We start from the raw sequence: 16,528 nt of genomic DNA on the forward strand, positions 1-16,528 counted from the left end.
CACGACTGGACCACAACTGTGTGAGCATGGATCACTCGGATGTGATCACACACTAATTACAATGATGGAAAAATGAATGAAGTGGTTTTCTCTCCCAGCTCAGTGTCTGAACACTTGTGAAGGATTTGGGATCAATGCTCTTCAATCACGTGGATATCAAATCAACATTTGTGTTGATCTGACACAAAGGTTTGCTTTTATTTGACATTGACTTCCTGATGATGATCGAAGTTTGTGCTGTTTGCAGTTTTTCTTTTTATGAAACATCCAGTGTTCATGTTTATCTCGTTTATCATCCTCACAACTGAATTTATACTTCAACGGATCTTAAATATACGTTTGCATGATGAATAACATTTAAACGTACAGATTAAAATCATTTGAAGCCAGTTTACTTAATTAAAATATATATCTGACATGAATTATGAGCAGCAGATCCTTTTTAACTCGGTACAAACATGATTTCACCTGCGTTTTATAGCATCGTCAGCACTTTGTCTGTTTTATTCCAGAATATTATGGGTTTTGTTTGTTGTTGTTTTGTCTCTCTGCAGTTACATCTGCTGCCTGGTGCAGATCTTCATCCTCAGGATCCATGTGAGTGTCAGAGGGGAGGTGAAGCTGTGGAGCAGGGTGACCAATGGGAGCTCTCCTTGGATTATCTTGCTCTTAAAAAGCCTGAGTGACGAACCACGGGTGGATTGTTCGCTTCACCTGAACTCAGCGGGCAACAGTTGGAGCCAACTGTGGCACACGAGTGCAGAGCAGGAAAAAGAAGAAGAAGAAGAAGAAGGAGAAGAAATGGATCACCGCAAACACTCTAACGGTGACAGCGCGGACAGCGGCTCCGTCCTTAACGGACACTTTGACGGGTTGAAGCTCGCAGTCGTGGGCAGCGGGCGCACCGCCGCTGCGCCGCAGACTCCGGGCGCGGAGTCCGGGGCGCAGCGTCCAACCTCCGTGGTGATGGAGAGCTGGAGAGAGGAGCGCACCAGGAGCGTGGAGGACAACGAGATGAGCCTTCCGTCTCTGGCCGCGGCTTACACCACCATCCTGCGGGGGCTCGGAGAAGACCCGCAGCGACAGGGGCTCCTGAAAACCCCGTGGAGAGCAGCCACCGCCATGCAGTTCTTCACCAAGGGCTACCAGGAGAAAATTAAAGGTGAGTTCATAAAGACACGCGAAGAAGCTGCGTGGATTTGTCCTGCGGTCAACAGGTGGCAAGACTGAGCGTGGACAGTAGAGTCTGACCCTAGTAATCCTAAGGGTCAGGGGGGCAGAAATATCTAACATTTTCCTGTATCCTTTTTCTTGTCAGCTCCATTTAAAAAGTCACACAAAGTCACACAAAGAGCTCACAAACACAGACAAACAATCATGAATCACACAATGCTGTGATTTGTCTCAGAATCATGAGACAAGAAAAAACTGCCTCTGCTATGAATCTCTCGAGTGAAAAAAGGGAATCTTAATTCTTCATTTTAATTTTAATAGCAGCTTTGATTAGACTGGAGACAATTACTCCATGAGATATTTTTGAGGTGATTGAATGTGAATTCTAATGCATTTTTCTCACAGTTTCTATAATATATACTTTCCTGTTAAATCTCCTGTTCTCGTCAGAACAGGAGATTTAAGGTGGAACATGATGCTCGTGGGTCCTATCACACTTTTCAGATACAACAGCTTCCACTCATTCAAAGTTAAATATTTGTCTGTTAAACTGATTCAGGTGTGACACACGCACACACGCACGCACACACGCACACACACGCACGCACACACACACACAACACGACTCCACACAGTTCTCTTCTATGCCTCGTCCATCTGGAGGTAGTTTGGTAGTGTGGGGGTTAATGTTGCTCTGTGTGTGTGTGTGTGTGTTAAGAATGTTGAGTTGTCAGTGAACACATGAAAAGCGATTTATTTAGTTCCTGAAGTGTTGGCTGCATTGTGGGCGGTCACTTGCACCTGAAGCTTGTCTCACCTGTGACAGCAGCAGAAGACAGTGATGGGTCAGATAATGATGAGTCATGATACCATGTGTCTGTTGTTGAACACACTGTGGTGGTGCTCTGTCTGTCTGTCTGCTGATTGGCTGCTGCAGGAGCCTCCCCTTTGATTTATTGGACCAAACAACGTGTTTAAAGTGATGTTGTCCAGAGGTTTGATCATTTGCTCTCTCACACACACACACACACACACACACACACACACACACACACACACACACACACACACACATACCATGTGTCCACGCTTCTTGTTGTTACCACTTTAGGAACGTTTGTGACAAACACTGACCCTGTCAGGACCAGCACTAGGACCAGGACTGTCCTTTAGTGGAACATATGAACACGAACATGCAGACATGTGTCCATGTTGCTAGCGAGGCCTAAATCACGTCATGACTCTGAACTCCCGTTTTGACAGCTGCTAAAGACAAGCCACAGGTCCGGTGGCTTGTCCCAGTTCTGGTGCCGTTTCATCAAAAAAACATCCACGGATGTAGATGACCTCGACGTGAAGCTAAATTAGAAAGTAGTAGATAACAGGGACATTTCGGACCAAGATGAAAGTGGCAAAAGTAGTGCCATTGCCACAAGAAAGGGGACATACACAAATGTACTAAATACAGAGCAGTCTCAATACTACCACAACTATTGAACGACTTCATTAACCCTAAGACAATCTGCTATATGTTGATTGGATCATTTTGTGACTCTGAGTGCCACCTGATGCTGAAACATGTTTGTGTCAAAATGTCATACGAAAAAAAAAAAGTTGCATGATGAAATGATGTATTGTACGATGAATATATGTATTCTGTGGGTAATGGGGGCGGGACTAGATAAGCTTTTGCTTCTCCCGCTTTCCCTTTCGGTTATGTGTCTTGTGTGGACTGCACTAAGATGATGGGGGATGATGAGTGATCTAACTGACATGACCGAAATAAATTAACATGCATACGTCACAGAGTGAAACCACATTATTTTGTTCAGACACCGAGAAGCAGGTGATTGTTCGGCTCATGAGAAAAACTTTATTTCTATAGAATCTTTCATACAAACTAATGCAACTCACAGTGCTTCACAGGATAAAAACAGAACAAGGAACTGTTTCCATACTCATAATTCACACGTAAAGGATCAAATGTGTCACTGTGTGTATTAGCATGTGCAACTAGGAGCAAACAATGCTTTGCTGAGATTTCAGACGTCATAAGTAGGAGCTCATGGGTTTGACATCGTTTCAGCATGATCCCAAAATCTTGTTGTTGAGCACATGACCAGTGAAACATAACAAGGAGTCCCAGTTCTGGTGCCGTGTCCCAGGTCCGGTGCCGTGTCTCAGGTCTAAGAATAAAACTTTGTCATGTGTCACTCAAACTGCATCATTATCAGGGAAAAAACAAGTAAAAAGTGACTCATTGTGTTTATCTGCTCAGCTGCTGCAAACACCACACACCTGCTTCCCTGTTTACACACACAGAGACACAAAGACACACAGACACACAGTCTCTGGTGTCTGTTGTCCAGGTGAAACCTCCTCTCATAACAGATAAGAAGTCAGGAAATGAAACGGTGCCACGGAGAGAGAGAGAGCGAGCGAGCGAGCGGCGTCTCCACCGTCACTCACGGATAAAACACTTTATTGAGCCCCTGGTAACCAAACATGCAATAAAGCAACAACAGGAAGCAGAGAAACAGAGAGTCCTGAAGCAAATCTGGAACACTGGGTCAGACCATGTCCGTCGAGGCAGTGGTGACCAAAGACTTTTATACACATTCAAGTGTGTTGAAGATATAGATGCTGTACAGATCTATATCGAGTAAACAAGCAACTATAACAATAAAATGTGTTTCTTTGTTTACAGACATTCTGAATGACGCCATCTTTGATGAAGACCATGACGAGATGGTGATCGTCAAAGACATCGACATGTTCTCCATGTGTGAACATCACCTTGTGCCTATCTTTGGCAGGGTGAGACACACACACACACACACACACACATTTAAACCTTCATGTGTTCACCAAAGTCAGTAATTTTTAACTGATAATGACAACATGTGTCATCTGCAGCAAGTTGAGCAGAGATTGCGACATTCATGCAGAAAAGTTTAAAGGGGACATATTATGCAAAATCAACGTTTTAATCATTTCAATACTTATATTTGGGACTCTGGAGGCCCTACCAGTCGCCAAAGTGTGCAAAAAGAATACACAGTCATGTTTTCGTGGTCCCCCTTAGTGTAACCCTGGATTTCCACTGGACACGGAACGGCCGCGGAACAGCCGCGGCGCGGTTCTGCTTCGTCCTCTCCCAAACGTCAATCCCCACCGGGCGCGTTACGGCAGCGGCGCGGAGCCTTGGGAGCCAGTGGTATTCACGGAAGATCGCGCGATAATCTCGAACGGACGCGAGATCCCGCGATAGACTGTGTGTATAAAGGAAACAACAACAACAACAACACAGCTTCTTTCATTCTCCGACGTGGACGAACTGTTGATCTGGCCATCTATTTTCAATATTGTGCTTCTACCATGTGGAAGTTTGCTAGTCAGTTTCTCTAGTTGCCTCGTTTTATGTAGTTTCATTATGTCCTGATTGTCTGTGCAGTATTGACAATGTAATAACATAGTTAATAAACGTATTGTGTTTTATTTTGAAAGGGGGGCGGAAGTGTTTTACTTTGATACTGTGTCGGACTTCCTGTCTTGTGCGATCTGCTTCGTTGAAATTTACGAGGTTCAGTAGCGGCAACGGAAAAAATAGAACTGATTCCTATCGATAGCGATAGATTAGAATGGAAGCGATTTGCAACGGCTAGCGTTCCGCGGCCGTTCCGCGTCCAGTGGAAATCCAGGGTTAGTATAGGCCATAAAACACTCCATGTTGAATTCCCTGCGCTTATGACGGCAGCGAATGTTACCGCCCCACCTGTAAGTTTACTTGGAGAGCTCCACCTTAGCTCCACCTTAGCTCCACCTTAGCTCCACCTTGTCCCTGCGAGAGTGCAGGCGAGGGAGGAAGAGCGCTATTATGTCAACGCGGAGGGACAAGTGTGCTGTTGGTGGCTGCACAGTGGAGCACAGTGTTTTACAGAGGATTTTATATATGAAGCTAATGTGCCGGATAAAGTCAGCAAACGTGTGTTTGTGTGTTCGCACCACTTCACATCAGTATTTAGTCAGCGACGTACAAACGCACACATTGTTAAGAAAAGGTCACACAGAGGTCATAACTGACCATTCTGACACGTCCTAATTAAACATATTCAGTACGTCCTCCATGACCGGAGCACACACTCAGTCTGATACAATCACATACAAAGGTCAGCGGTGGATCAGTAGTGCTGTCCCTAAGTGTTTTTAACTGATTTACAGTTGGACAGTGTTCGGCTCGAACCCCCTGGAAGAAGTGGGCGTGTGTTTGCCTGTGTCTCATTTGCATATAAAGGGAGCGTTCTGAAAGGGGCGTGTTTAGCAGTGTTATTGAACTGCTATGGTGCTTCATCCTTATGGTATTTTGATCAAAGCATGTCACTGACATGTTCATTAGGACACCAGGGAACTATTTTAATGGGGGAAATAGGGTATAATATGTCTCCTTTAATGTTCGCAAATGTCACTCTCCTCACACATCATATTCTGGTCCCTCACACGTCACGTCATCTTCTGGTCCCTTCACACGTCATCTTCTGGTCCCTCACACGTCACACGCCATCTTCTGGTCCCTCACGCCATCTTCTGGTCCCTCACGCCATTTTATGGTCCCTCACACATCCTCTTCTGGTCCCTCACACGTCACGTCATCTTCTGGTCCCTCACACGTCATTTTATGGTCCCTCATCCTCCTGATCTTCTTGATCATCCTGATCTTCCTAATATTCCTGATCCTCCTGATCCTCCTGATCATCCTGATCCTCCTGATCCTCCTGATCTTCCTGATCTTCCTGATTCTCCTGATCCTCCTGATCATCCTGATCTTCCTGATCATCCTAATATTCCTGATCCTCCTGATCTTCCTGATCCTCTTGATCATCCTGATCATCCTTATCATCCTGATCTTCCTGATCATCTTGATCCTCCTGATCATCCTGATCCTCCTGATCCTCCTGATCCTCCTGATCTTCCTGATCCTCCTGATCCTCCTGATCCTCCTGATCATCCTGATTCTCCTGATCCTCCTGATCCTCCTGATCTTCCTGATCATCCTGATCTTTGGAGGAAGCTGCAAAGGTTCATCATTTAACACCGTTAGAGAAAAGTGTATCTTTGTTTCTGTTGTTTATCCCGATGTCATTAGTCTGAACAGCAGAGACAAATCTGATTATCTGTGTTTTCTTTCTTCTGCTTTGACATCATTGCTCGTCACTGAGCAGCCACGCTTTTCTTTCTCTGCTTCTCTAATCCGTCCATCTATGCCTGCAGGTGCATGTCCTTTAAAACAATACAGGCTGTCAGCAGTGAATCACTCACACACACACACACACACACACACACCACCTATGTATGTGTGTGTGTGTGTGTGTGTGTGTGTGTGTGTGTGTGTTATGTCTCTAAACCTCGTCCCTCCCCTCTTGTTGCCACAGTCTCTCTCATGTGTCTGTCTCCTCCTCCTCATTGTCTCCTGTAGTTCAGAGCGGTTACATGTAGTAGAATTATTACCATGTCAGATGATTAAAGACAGTGACAGTCGTGGTTTTAAACGTCTTTACAGTAAAACAACATGTTCTGTTTAGACTGTTGCACAGGGTATAACTTTTTTATATAACTGGCAGTGTATATACTGTATCACTGAATTATTGCCCAGTCTCATCTTCATTAAAGATTAAACAGGTTTGAGACTCATATTTTCTCTGACTGTAGAAACTCACAATTCCTCTTATAATTAGTATCAACATAGACCTTTCTTAGAATAAATATCCTCGAAAATTACAACTAAAAACCACAGAATTCTCAAGAAACTGTGAGGAAACTTTAGAACGTGTGAAATAAATGAGAAGAAGATCATTTATCCTCCACTCATCCTTCTTCTTTTAACGTGGCCCCAGTGTAACTCACAGTATGTGGCAGTAAATGTGAAATACAGACAAGAGGACAAGTGAGCGTCCGTGTGTTTGATGCCGCCGCAGAGGAGACGGAGACAAGAGGACAAGTGAATCGACAGAAAAAGAGAGATTTGCACGCTTTTTGCTGCCCTTTCTCTCGTCTCGCGAACAAATTGCATTTGACATTTGAGCAGAGAGTGTGTGTGTGTGTGTGTGTGTGTGTGTGTGTGTGTGTGTTAGAAGAGAATTAGAGCTTCCAGCCATGGACTGCAGAGACTCTTCAGCTGATGGTTCCTTTGTCTCCTCCTCTCCTCCACCTGCTCCACTGTCCTCCTCTGTTTGTTGGACGTCTTTCAGCTTGTTGTACAGCTTGTTGTACATATTTAAGTGCGTGCGTGCGTCGTTATGTTTGTATAAAATATAATTTTGTCCATAAAATGTTAAAAAATATCGATCAGTGTTGAACAAACCAAATCATGATGTTCTCAAATGTCTTTTCAGCAAATAAATCTGAAAATATTCACATTTAAGAAGCTGAAATTGTAATTGTTTAAAAAAACCTCATAACCGATTAATCGATTATCAAAATAATTGCAATTAATTTAGTCATCGATCAACAATTGAATAATCGAATAATCGTTGCAGCATAATCCTCCATTTGGGCAAAGTATTGTTTTACTGATATTACATGATAATAATAACTGTAAAGACTTAATGGCAAATGAAATTAAGCCTGGACATCAAGTCTACTCATTAATAGCATTATTATTATTATTATTATTATTAGAGGAAAATCATTCACCATTGGGCCGCGTTCCGTGTCTCAAATACCGTCACGCTCGCATATTTAGAATAAAGGGAGGTTTTTGACGGCCAGTCAAATTTTCTATATTTTCTCAGAGACGAGGGGGAAAACATGATATTATACAATAATAATAATAACAATAATAGTCATAGAATTAAGAATAAAATTATAAAAATATCAAATGACATGTATTTGTCATTAAGCATATGCAAGATGTCAACATTTATTTAGATTCACAGTTGAGTTCAGTCGGGGTGGGATCATTCTCAGCTGACAGGTTAGGGTTAGTCAGCTGACTAACTTGTGATGGGTTAGGGTTAGCTGACGAGTTAGGGTTGTGATTTGTTTACACAGGACACAGTTAGTTAACATGACTCTAACATGAACTGACTCTCCTCCACCTTCTGTTTGTGTAGGTTCACATAGGTTACCTGCCCAACAAGAGAGTCCTGGGCCTCAGCAAGCTGGCCAGGTGAGTGTGTGTGTGTGTGTGTGTGTGTGTGTGTGTGTGTGTGTGTGTGTGTGTGTGTGTGTGTGTGTGTGTGTGTGTGTGTGTGTGTGTGTGTGTCAGTGTCAGTCAGAGAAGGCTAGTGTGAGTTTAAGCTGATTATTAAAACATGTGTGTAGTGTACTCGTGTAGAATCTGATCCCAATGACCTCAATACCTTCAGGCTTATCACACTAACACTCCTTATTAACACACACACACACACACACACAGTGACAAGAGCAGCTTAACCATTCACATCATTCACATGATGAAGACAAAGACCTCACGTTTCTCTGCTGCTCTGTTAGAATCATGTTTAAATCGTAACTTTAACGTCGTCCCTCTCCGTAAAATAAAGAGAACGTGTGTTCTCTAACACATGCGATCATAGAGGAGGAAATGTCTGATGGTTCATACGTTCACCTCTAACCGCAGGACCGGTGTAACTGACGGTGAAGACTGTGATCAGTCAATAACAATAATAAAATGTTTCTCAGAGAGAAGAGCAAGAGTCATTTCTGTAAATGTTACTATGACATGGTTATTTATGACCTGGTTATTTATAATGTGGTTATTTGTGACGTGTTTATTTGTGACATGGTTATTTATGATGTGTTTTTTTGTCACGTGGTTATTTGTGACATGGTTATTTATGACATGTTATTTATGACGTGGTTATTTGTGACATGTTTATTTATGACGTGGTTATTTATGACATGTTATTTGTGACGTGGTTATTTATGACATGCTATGACATGGTTATTTATGACATGGTTATTTATGACGTGGTTATTTATGACCTGTTATATATGACGTTATTTATGACATGTTATTCATGACGGGTTATTTATGACATGGTTATGATGTGGTTATTTATGACATGTTATTTATGATGTGGTTATTTGTGACGGTTATTTATGACATGTTATTTATGACGGGTTATTTGTGACGGTTATTTATGACATGGACATGGTTATTTATGACATGGTTATTTATGACATGTTATGACATGGTTATTTATGACATGGTTATTTATGACGTTATTTATGACATGGTTATGTGTGACGTGGTTATTTATGACGTTATTTGTGACTTGAGTATTTATGACGTTATTTGTGACATGGTTATTTATGACATGTTATTATGACGTGGTTATTTGTGACATGTTATGACATGGTTATTTATGACATGTTATATATGACATTATTTATGACATGGTTATTTATGACGTGGTTATTTATGACGTGGTTATATGTGACGTGGTTATTTATGACGTTATTTTTTGACGTTGTTATTTATGACATGGTCATTTATGACGTGGTTATTTATGACATGTTATATATGACATTATTTATGACGTGGTTATATGTGACGTGGTTATTTATGACGTTATGTTTTGACGTGGTTATTTATGACATGGTTATTTAAGGTTTTTTAAAAGTATAACTAAACTGTAATGTCATGTCTTAATGTTTATTATTTCTCTTAGGATCGTTGAAATCTACAGCCGCCGACTTCAAGGTAACAAGGAGCATACTGATAATTGTTATTTCACATATTATTATTTTTTATGATGGCTCTAGAGCTGGACGTGTTGATGGTCAGATAATATATGGGTCACATGATCAGGAATTATGTATGTGATGATGATGATGATGATGTGTCAGGATAATATAAACCAGGTTTTTATGATGTGGTTATTTGTGACGTGGTTATTTGTGATGTGGTTATTTGTGACGTGCTTATTTGTGACGTGCTTGTTTGTGACGTCGTTATTTGAGACGTGGTTATTTGTGACGTGGTTATTTATGACGTCTCTGTGTTTGTCTCTGTGTGTCCACAGTCCAGGAGAGGTTGACCAAACAAATCGCCGTGGCCGTCACTGAGGCACTGCAGCCCACTGGGGTCGGCGTGGTCATAGAAGCCACGTATGTTTTATTTGATGTGTATTTTAATGTTTCTGTTATTTAATGACATGATATTCTTCACCTCCTCTTTCAAACATTATTAATATACCATTTATTTATACTACTATGACATATAAATGGTTGAACATTCATGACATGATCATCCACATACACACAAATAAGACACATGCATGAATATGTAGCGTGTAAATTAAGGCACACATGCACCCATACATAAAATGATGTGATTCTTTCTGTCTGTCTGTCTGTCTGTCTGTCTGTCTGTCTTGTCGTTTCTTTCACTCGTCTGTTGTTCCTCTCCACAGTCACATGTGCATGGTGATGCGCGGCGTTCAGAAGATGAACAGTAAAACCGTCACCAGCACCATGTTGGGAGTTTTCAGGGAAGATCCAAAAACCCGTGATGAGTTTCTGAGACTGATCAGGAGCTGAGGAGGACGCAGCTCCTCCCCTTCAGCTCCTCCTCCTCCTGTTGCCTGGGTTAAATGTCGTGCTGTGTGTGTGTGTGTGTGTGTGTGTGTGTGTGTGAGAGTGTATTTTGTGAGTGAAGTTAGAGTCAGGTAAAGTAAAGTGTCACTTCGTTTGACAGAGGACGTTGTTGACAGAGGACATTGTTGACAGAGGACGTTGTTAAAAGAGGATGTTGAGGAAGTTGTTGACAGAGGATGTTGTTGTCAGAGGACATTGTTGACAGACGACGTTGACAGAGGACGTTGAGGACGTTGTTGACAGAGGACGTTGTTGACAGAGGACGTTGTTGACAGAGGACGTTGTTGACAGAGGACGTTTACGCTGATGTTTACTCTGAATTTAGCCGTTTGTGTCTTGTGTGTTTGCTCGTTGTCATGAGTCAGAAAAGTGTTTACAGTCGTGTTCCAACCTTCTTCACCACAGACACCTGTGTTGTTTCTGATTGACCAGTGGGGGGAGCTACAGAGCTGATCGTCTACAGATAACAAGATAAAAAGTTCTGATTATATCATCAACCTCAACAAGACTCACAAAGATCTAAAGTCCATGGTTTTATAAGGTGGTGATGATGATGATGATGATGAAGGTCATGTGGTGCTACTGTGTGTGTGTGTGTGTGTGTGTGTGTGTGTGAGTGAGTACAGTTTGTTTTGGTGCTTTTAAATCAACACAAATGTGATGGAAATTAAAAAACGTTTGATTACAAAAAAGTGTGCAGTAGATTTGCTTTTTATGGGTTTTTGAGTCTCCATTCAGTTCAGGACTGGTTCCAGTGCTGGAAACCCCCTTTATAAATTTAAATGTCATATGATTCCTTTTTCTTTGATTTAAAAACCTTTCAAATAATAATAATAATAATAATAAACCACACAAACTGTAAAGTGAATTATTATAACTCCAACTCACCTGTTAATCAAACCAGAAACTGACTTCACAGTCATGTGATGAGTCAGGACGCTGTATCACATTTATCAGTTTTCGGTTCAATAAAGTAGATTCACAGTGTAATGTCACTTATTACTTTTGATGTATAGTAATGAGTGACATTGTAACGTAGTAGCAAAGTAGCAATATGTCAGAAGTTACTTAGTGCACTTTATGAGTGACTTTAAAAGAGACAAAACAAGTAAAGACGTGGAGCTCACGCTCTCTCACTGTGTTCACTGATCCAACGTCTTTGTCCTGGAGCTTGTTCTGAACTTCACGTCTGCTGATGGACCTCTGAGTCAACAGCATGACTCAGTGCGACTCAGCGACTCCACAGACCTGACGACAGACACGACTCAGCTCCACAGACCCGGACGCATACGACTCAGCCACGAGATCACGACTCAGCGACTCCACAGACCCCGGCGACAAACCCACCCGACGACAAGACTCAGCGACTCCACAGACCGCGACAGGCAAGACTCAGCGACTCCACAGACCGCGACGACGACACACCACCTGCGACTCCACAGACCCGGGTCCACAGACCGCGACTCAGCGACTCCACAGAGCAAGACTGACCTGATGACAGGCACGCACTTAGCACCCACTCAGCCACTCCACAGACCTGACGACAAGCACGACTCAGCGACTCCACGGACCTGACAACAGGCATGACTCAGCACTCCATAGACTCGACATGCACGCACTCAGCACTCCACAGACCATGACAAGGCACTCCACAGACCGACAGGCAAGACTCAGCACTCCACAGACCTAACGACAGGCACGACTCATCCACTCCACAGACCTGACGACAAGCATGACTCAGCACCACTCAGCACTACACAGACCCGACGACAGGCACGACTCAGCGACTCCACAGACCCGACGACTCAATGACTCCACAGACCTGACGACAGGCATGACTCAGCACGACTCAGCAACTCCACAGACCTGACGACAGCTGCAAACACCATCTCAACAAAAACTAAAACTGTAGAATGTTTTATAAAAGTTAATTTATTAATTCAGATTCCAGTTATTAAGTCTCTTAATTATTATTCTCAGTTATTATTTTTATTCCCTCCATCATCGACTGCTTTATCTGTGCCACTGTCAGCTGATGTAGGCCACACCCACAGTTCACCTGTCCATCATAGGGACAAACAACATTCACACGTTTATCTAATCCCTATTATTGCATGTTTTTGGACTGTGGGAGGAAGCCGGAGAAAAGAACATGTGACCTCCATGCAGAAATTAATAATATTATGAATTATTATTATAAAGATAAACGAGAACTAGACTATATAAATAAAATGAATTATTATTATTATTACAGTCTCTCTGAGCAAATATGAAAATGTTACAACCTTGCTGCCCTCTAGTGGTGAAACAAAGACTGTGATAGTAAAGAAAGGGTAACCTATGGTTACACACTCAATGAAAAATATTCAGCATAAAATAAGTTTATGAAAACATTTCAGATCATTATTTATTAACACAAATAACTCGTTACACTGACCATGTTTACTCTGTCACACTTCTGGTTACATGTTTTGTATAATTCAGATCATTTGAATCAGACGTGGCTTCTCACATTATTATTAATGTTATTATTATTATTATTATGTGACATAGAATAGTTAGCGACGTGTCCGTGACTCATTTCTACTGAAATATATTCAATAAGGTGTTTTTTTCTGTAAAGAAAAGAGCAGAACACTAAATCTTCATGATTCTTCACAGTCACTTTGTAACCTCCACTCATCTGCTTTTCCACTCCCAGCATGCATCAGGTGCAACGACATGAACACACACACAACCGACCGCTAACCTCTAACCAAACTAACGTCATGTAAATGTCACACATGTTAGAATAACCCAGATGTCATTCAAGTAGAATTGTTACATATCAAAGTGAAAAAACATCAGGTCGATCTTCACAACCCAAACCCTGGTTCTGAAGAAGGGGTTAAGGTTAAGGTAAGTCTTTAACTGGTTCTGGTTAAGGTTCTGGAAAAGGCTTCTCAAGGCTGAATGAAAAGAAATGCAGTGTCCTCAGAAGAATAGCTGCGCTAACCTGCGTGTATGTGTGTGAGTGCGCGCACACATACACACACACACACACACACACACAGACAGAGAGAGAGAGAGAGAGCGCGAGAGAGAGAGAGAGAGCGAGAGAGAAACACACACACAGAGAGACAGGGAGAGAGAGAGACAGACAGACAGAAACACACACACACACACACACACACAGAGATATCTTATTTTCAAGATGGCGGCGGAGCAGACAGCCGGGCCGGCGCGGCACGGCGACTGACCGGAGGAACCCGCAGCTCCGCAGCTTGGACAGCTGACGGTCAGACGGTGAGAGGATCGAGAGGGAACCGCTGTGATGAACCGTGAGTGAGGACCTGTCTGACGTTGACAAGTGAGCACGAGATGATGAGCCGATACTTGTGTGACGGTGGCGCGAGGTCAGTGGACACGTGACCGCTGCTAGAAACCCCTCACTGTGTGTGTGTGTGTGTGTGTGTTTCATTTATGATTTCAAAAAAGATATGACGTTCTCACCGGTTGAGCAGAGCAGCAACAGCAACAGAGCAGCAGCAGCAGAGCAGCAGCAGCAGCAGAGCAGCAGCAGCAGCAGCAGCAGCAGCAGCAGCAGCAGCAGCAGAGCAGCAGCAGCAGCAGCAGCAGCAGCAGCAGCAGCAGAGCAGCAGCAGAGCAGCAGCAGAGCAGCAGCAGAGCAGCAGCAGAGCAGCAGCAGAGCAGCAGCAGCAGAACCCTCTGCTGTCTGTGCTACAGGTTGTTTACGTCCATTGGTGAAAATTGTATTCACCTGTGTGAACCTGACAGTCAGTCACACTTTAATTCACCTTGTTGTTGTTGTTGTTGTTGTTGTTGTTGTTGTTGTTGCTGCTGCCGCCATTGCTGCTGCTGCTGCTGGTGAGCTAAAAATAAAGGCACACATCAGTCTCCCTGCTCATCCCTGTGCTCTGCCTGTGGATATTTGAGTGTGTTGTGAGACGACTCTGATTCAAACTCTAATCTAGAACAGGATTACCAGATGAAGCTGTTAATCCATCAATGGAGTTTTAATAGTGATAATAAGATAACTGTGGCTGAAATAACTTCAACATTTATTGAATAATTGAATCAACTAAAAAGTGGTTCATTGATATTATTAGGATTATCTCTACAGGTATGAGAGATCTAGAGACTTAATCTGTTCAGTTCATAATGATTAATATTCACTTTTGAATGATGTCAGTGTCTCCTTATACACTGATGTTGTTTTTGGGATTTTTGTCTCATGCAGAGTGATGCTCCTGCTGCACGAGCGATAAACTGCACTGAAGTCAGCTGTTTGACAGTGGAGGCGATGGCTGCCGCTGGAGTCTGACTCTCTCCACGTTTACTTCCTCTTGTGTCCTGAAGCGGCGTTTGCTCAAAAACCTCAGCGCTACAATTACAAAGGTAACTACACGTTGATGTTGTTTAAATCTTCTGCCTTTTTTCCACATACCATGGTTACCATGTTACTGTCCAAATTCAATTCAATTCAATGTTATTTGTATAGCGTCATATCCTAACATACATGATCTCAGGTCTGTACATAGACAACATCAAAGAGAGCAGAGAAACACAACAGTTCACACAATGAACAAACACTAGGGGGCAGTGGAGAGAAAAAACTCCCTCTTAACAGAAGAAGAAATCTCTGACAGAACCAGGCTCAGAGGTGAAAGGAAAAATGGGGGACAGAGGAGAGGTGGGGGACAGAAAATGGGGGGAGAGAAAGGACAAGAGGGAGATGAGGGAGAGACAGAAGAGAGAGAGAGACCAGGAGCAGATACACAACAACTGTATCAAGTTACAAGTTTATAAAGTTAATGATATTGACTTTTTAATTATAGCACAATAATAATGGTGATGGTATGTATGATATGGATAGCCTCGAAAACTGGATCTGGATCCTGCAACCTGCAAGATGAGAATACAGAGAGAGAGAGAGAGAGGGAAGGAAGGAAATACACAAACTAGAGAGAGAAAGAGACAAGGTTAATGACATATAAAAAGTCATAATCATATCCTGAGTGTGAGAGAGTGAATGTGTGTGTACCACAGGAAAATCCCCCAGCAGTCTAGGTCTATAGCAGCATAACTAAGAGCTGGTCCAGGTTTCCCTGAACCAGCTCTAACTATAAGCTTTATCAAAAAGGAAAGTTTTAAGTCATCAAATGATGGATGGGATGTTAGTATGGACAGAATGGTGTTACCTGGCACATGTGAGCCATTGTTATGGACTGTTGTCGTGTGCTTGTCTGTCTTTAACTGCAGTAGAGTTGCACGGTACCCACGGTACCCACGGTACCCCGCGGTGCCAAATCGTAGCGGTTCCTACTATACTAGAAATTCTACACAATGGTACTGCCGTGGATTACTATACTAACGGTGCCAGTTTCTGCTACATAGCTGCCGCCTCTACTCTCCTCCCGGCTTTTCACTGCATGCTACTCCCTCGTAAACAAACCCACATTGTTTGCTCGTTACTGGTGACGTTCAGGGATATGATAGGCTGTTTCCGCACGCTGGGTCCGCCCGTCTGTTGGCTGATTGACTGTTTGTGTGTTTCTGCTGGCAAGAACGAACTCCATGAAGACAGCTCCGCTTGGATAGAAATTCATTTCAAAAAAAACAACAAGCTAAAGTTCTGTCTCGCCCAGACGCACGCACGGCTTACAGTCACAAACACGAGACAACACGCTCACCATGGCAGAAGCACCGTCTTCAGTGGCATCGCTAACTTTGCTCAAAAAATTTTACTCCAAAA

At 42.8% G+C, this 16,528-nt stretch overlaps 2 protein-coding genes across 7 annotated transcripts in view; both read left to right on the forward strand.

The window, feature by feature from the left end:
* The first annotated feature begins 54 nt into the window (after nucleotides 1–54).
* On the forward strand, nucleotides 55–11,368 carry gch1 (GTP cyclohydrolase 1). The gene is made up of 7 exons (XM_044030392.1): nucleotides 55–189; nucleotides 555–1,162; nucleotides 3,881–3,990; nucleotides 8,283–8,338; nucleotides 9,846–9,877; nucleotides 10,200–10,284; nucleotides 10,590–11,368. The coding sequence occupies exons 1-7, from the start codon at nucleotides 77–79 to the stop codon at nucleotides 10,714–10,716; spliced, it is 1,131 nt and encodes a 376-aa protein (XP_043886327.1). The 5' UTR covers nucleotides 55–76; the 3' UTR covers nucleotides 10,717–11,368.
* Nucleotides 11,369–13,927: 2,559 nt separating this feature from the next.
* The window catches only part of LOC122772212 (C-myc promoter-binding protein-like), a 45,458-nt gene continuing 42,857 nt past the window's right edge, over nucleotides 13,928–16,528 (forward strand). For 3 of the 6 annotated variants that reach the window (XM_044030005.1, XM_044030004.1, XM_044030006.1), the window contains exons 1-2: nucleotides 13,929–14,168; nucleotides 15,014–15,171. The gene's annotated coding sequence lies outside the window, so the exon portion shown is untranslated. Of the gene's footprint in view, nucleotides 14,169–15,013; nucleotides 15,172–16,528 lie in introns of all 6 variants that reach the window. The other 3 variants (XM_044030000.1, XM_044030001.1, XM_044030002.1) reach the window with 3 other exon arrangements.

Source organism: Solea senegalensis, linkage group LG7 (assembly GCF_019176455.1).
Source record: "Solea senegalensis isolate Sse05_10M linkage group LG7, IFAPA_SoseM_1, whole genome shotgun sequence".
Taxonomy (NCBI): Eukaryota; Metazoa; Chordata; class Actinopteri; order Pleuronectiformes; family Soleidae; genus Solea; species Solea senegalensis.